Source organism: Egretta garzetta, unplaced genomic scaffold (genome assembly GCF_000687185.1).
Source record: "Egretta garzetta isolate BGI_Z169 unplaced genomic scaffold, ASM68718v1 scaffold512, whole genome shotgun sequence".
Taxonomy (NCBI): Eukaryota; Metazoa; Chordata; class Aves; order Pelecaniformes; family Ardeidae; genus Egretta; species Egretta garzetta.
The window spans coordinates 134,744-138,801 of NW_009258953.1; the positions used below are offsets into that span (position 1 = coordinate 134,744).

General features: G+C 50.1%; 2 protein-coding genes across 4 annotated transcripts in view; one reads left to right on the forward strand and one right to left on the reverse strand.

Annotated features, from left to right (window-relative positions):
- The window catches only part of HEPH (hephaestin), a 25,010-nt gene extending 20,958 nt beyond the window's left edge, over nucleotides 1-4,052 (reverse strand). Inside the window, exons 1-2 of one of the 3 annotated variants that reach the window (XM_035890138.1) lie at nucleotides 3,931-4,052; nucleotides 684-880 (exon numbers count right to left, since the gene is read on the reverse strand). In XM_035890138.1, coding sequence (XP_035746031.1) covers nucleotides 684-844 — 161 coding nt within the window. In that variant the 5' untranslated portion in view covers nucleotides 845-880; nucleotides 3,931-4,052. Of the gene's footprint in view, nucleotides 1-683; nucleotides 881-3,667; nucleotides 3,891-3,930 lie in introns of those variants that run through there. The other 2 variants (XM_009634516.2, XM_035890139.1) reach the window with 2 other exon arrangements.
- LOC104122405 (heat shock factor protein 3-like) overlaps nucleotides 2,589-4,058 on the forward strand; it is an 18,517-nt gene continuing 17,047 nt past the window's right edge. The window contains exon 1 of the mRNA XM_009634524.2: nucleotides 2,589-2,771. Coding sequence (XP_009632819.1) covers nucleotides 2,589-2,771 — 183 coding nt within the window. The remainder of the gene's footprint in view (nucleotides 2,772-4,058) is intronic.

Consider the following 4,058-nt stretch of genomic DNA (forward strand, 5'->3'; position numbering starts at 1 on the left):
ATTGGGGGGGGGGAGGGTAAACGACTGAGAGCAGGTCAAGAATACAGGTTATTTGCCATAGAAAGGGGGGGAAGCACAAATGCCTTTAAAAAGCTGTGGAAAGCTACACAACAAAAATCAAGCACACCACCCCCAAGCAAAAAACCACAGAAGAAAAAGGCTTGAGTTTTGTAAACTAAAACCAAAACCTGCTTTTGTAGCGACTCAAAGTAATTATTACAGTTTCTAGATTTACTTTTGCAACAAAAACAAACCCCATTTTTCAAACAACCCCTACAACGCCATTCCCTACAACTTGGAATTCCCCTTACACAAAGAGAAGCCAGCTCTGAAGGCCTTTACATCAAGGTGAAAAGTCACCACGCCTCGGGATGCCTCAGCTGATCACCAGCTGGAGCTCAGAAAAATGAAAGCCCAGGGCAGCGTGTTGCACAATCTGGCCTGTTACGGAGCGTCCCTACTCCCCTCCGGATGCTCCCTTAAACCGACTGTTCGATTTCCCACTGATACAGTTTCTATGTTCCTACGATAAACCGGGTTAAACATTAAGCTCATAAAGATCAGACATCTACCAGATCGGGTCTCCTGTTTGCTTAGATGCCCCAGAAGACTTGCATGAAATTACTCACAAAATCACTATTTTAAGCCAGCAACAGACTGAATTCTTAGGGAACTAAACATACAGGTTATGTGCGATGCTGTGGTTAGCCAGCACGTTCTTCCCTGTCGGAGCGTAGTTCCAGTCCACCTCGCGGATCCCCAGGTAATAGACTCGGGTGATGCCTCCAGCAAACGTCGGTGACAGCGCGTGGATGCAAAGCAGCAGCAACCAAAACGATCCCATCGTAGGCTGACGTGAAGGCGCTTTTGGAGGTTACACCTATTTGGGAGAAAAGGAAAACAAAAGTAATGAAACAGAAGTAGAATATGGCCACGTGGCTGGAAGGTACCGGACATTTTGAGAGGGTATGAAAAGGAATCAGGCAGAAATCCTACTGGGATCATTATGCAAACATCCAAGAAGGAAATCACTCCTGTAACAAAGTGAACCGACGTGCTTCTCACGGCAGTTTGATTCACTTCTTTTTGTCTGTAGTTATCTTGCAGTTGCTTTGTTCCACAGTGTTGAGAAAACGCTGCTAACGGAGTGAGCTTTCACACGGTAGGAGGGGAGGTGACCAGGCTGACAGCGAGCGCTGTGTTAGCGGAAGGGGCACCCGTCCGTCCTGCACGCTGCGTCACGGCCTTCGGGCAGCGGGGTCCTGACCAGCAAGTGCCACGCACACTGCAATTTCAAGTGACCGGTTTTCACCACCTCTGATGTCCCAAATCATCTCAGGGGACCACAGACCAGGCTCAGGGAAGTAATCCTGAGCAAGTGTCTTTATATCTTAAAGTGCCGCCGAGGTCTCTCCATTCCGCTGAGCCCTCTGAGGAAGCACGGTTCAGTCACCGTGAGGTTAATTTTAAATTCTAAACATCTTCAAAGATTTCTTCGGTGCTCTGTAACCTAGGGAGTGCGTCTCAAACGGGCTGCACAAGGCTTTTTACTTAGTCAAGTCCCATTAAAAATTTTCCCCCATGATTTAGATCAGGAAGCCAGGAGCCAAGCTGGGTGTGAACAAGCACCAGAAGAACCGGGAACAGAGACCCAGGGCAAGCTGCAGAAATCATCTGAAATCATCAAAATACAATTCTGTGAGCACAAGTTCAAAGGGCTGCTTGTGTGAGGGAGAGACCGATGCACCACGGGGCAGCAGAATTACACCAAAGGATAACAAAATAGCTTAGGGCCAAGCTAAATAAAAACCCACGTGAAAACGTTCAGGAAAGGTCTCATCCAGTGATATAATGAACAAAGCTGGATGTAACCAATACTCAAACGGCCATCCAAAATGGACGTCCAGCTCTTGAGGCACAACAGCAACTTGGGAAACGCTCAGCAGAGAGAAACAGAAAGCAAGAGCATTAGAAAATCGTGACCTAGCAAGAAAGCTTAAAGGAATCCATTTTGTTTAACTTCAGAGAAAGGGGACGGTGACACACCACCACGTCAAACACAGAAGGGCTTTTCTTGTAAAGAGGCTGCCATTCTCTGCCCTGTCTCTGGTAACAGCAGTATGAACGTGTCAGGTTTATTGCAGCAAAGCTGGATATTCTGTAGGCTTCAGCTAGCACAGCATCGCATGGGCACAGCTTCCCCAGAGCAGCTGCGAAATGCCTTACCGCACCCGATACCCAACACACAGGATTCAGCCCCGGTACATGGCAGCAGACCTTCCTGACCCGTATTTCTGATTTCCAGACATGCTGTACTACCCCCAGAAGCTCATGATAATCAGGTGTTACTGATTCCAAACAGTCATTAAATTGAGAAGTTGAGAGAAAGCGACTCTCAAGTTGGGAAAACCTTCCTTCCCTCCTTTCCCAAAAGGGGGCTGTCAGGATGCCTCTACATCAGAGATGGTTTTGATCCACCAGCACAGTCCTGCTCCAGAGCCTCCAGCAGCAAGCCCCTCTGAAGGTCACACGCCTGAAGAAACTCGGGTACAGAACAGCCCCTTCCCCGCGGCCCTAGCGGAGCCGGGATGGCGGCAGAGCAAGCTCAATCCCGCAGCTCCACGCTGCCCGCTAACCGCACCAACCTCGCTCCCTGCTACTGCTGCTCCAGCAACGGCTGCCGTTCACCGGGAGGCGAAACACCTACCCTGAGCCGCTCCTTCTGTGCCAATAAGGAGGCATCACGGCAAGGAGCTGGGAAAGCTGCACCCGTGCCGCTTCACACACACGTGCCAGAATAGCAAACTGCAGTGGTGACAGCAGCGAGGAAAGACAAAGCCGGCGGTGCCAGCCCTCAGCCCAAAACCTCCCATCCTGTCGGCACACGCCCTGCTGGGAAGGGCAAGGGGATGCTTTGGACTCAGCCGAAGAAGTGGCCTTCTTGCCACCGGGGGTCAAAGTACGTAGGAGCAGCTTTCCGAGGAAAGCGCGCCCAGCGCGTGGGGTGGCCGTCCCCAGGGGCTGGAGCCGCTGAGCCCGGGGAGTCAGCGTGGGCTGATCTTTATGTCCCCTGGCGTTAATGGTCTTTGCAAGCAGTATCAAATCCTAGGAAAGGGCAAAGCTTAGACTTTATGCCCGGGACGAACAGCGACTCTTGAAGCTGGCTGTGAAAACTGCCTACTGAGACAAATCCCCGCTGCGTCAGCCCGCTATTTCTACGTGGCAGAGTCCTTGCTCACCGCATTAAAGCTCCGCAGTGCGGCATCAGCGAACTTATCAGATAAGTCAAACTCTACCAGAAGTCATGGCAATCTAAACGCCTTGTGAATGTGCTCTGGTATTCAAAAAAACTCAAGGACAAAGTCTTTGGGACAGCCTATCTGAGGCTTTACAAGCGTCCCATTTGGACCTCAGGCTGGAGTTCGGTCACGACATTGCACATAGCTCCGTGGCAATTTTGGGAAACAGCAAAACAACAGCACCCACCGACGATGCAGCAGGCTAGCTCACGTCCTCTTTACAATAACTAATCACCATTTAGTTACCCTGCTAGTGCAAGCTGAAGGAAACAGAAAACCTTAAATTCTTTTCAAAAAAGTTATTTTTTCTTTGAAATACATGCCTTTATTAAGAAAATGAAAAAAATCCAACCCAAACTTTGCATTACCTTCATCTGTGAGCCTTGATACTTTATAGCAGGATCCTTACTCCCAGGATTTCCCTTTGCTGAATCAGGTACAAGAAACGCAAACGAACGGAAAATTAGATTTCAGCCTATTTGGTGGCTAACGAGCTTCCATTTTATCAAGGCAAATAGTCTGACCGCTGGGCTCTTTCCCGACACTCTCCTACAGGGAAACCATTGCCCAAGAAAGAGGGGGGAAAAAGAAAAAGCGTTAAATAAAGGAAGGAAACCGTTTCACTCCTTACTTGCAGAGCAGGGCTGGGCGCGGGGAGAGCGTCAGCTCGGAGCCATCTCCGGCGGCGGCGCCTGCGACTGAGGATGCACGAGCGCCGGAGGGGACAAAGTCTGGGCTGCAAAGGGGCACCGCCCGGCC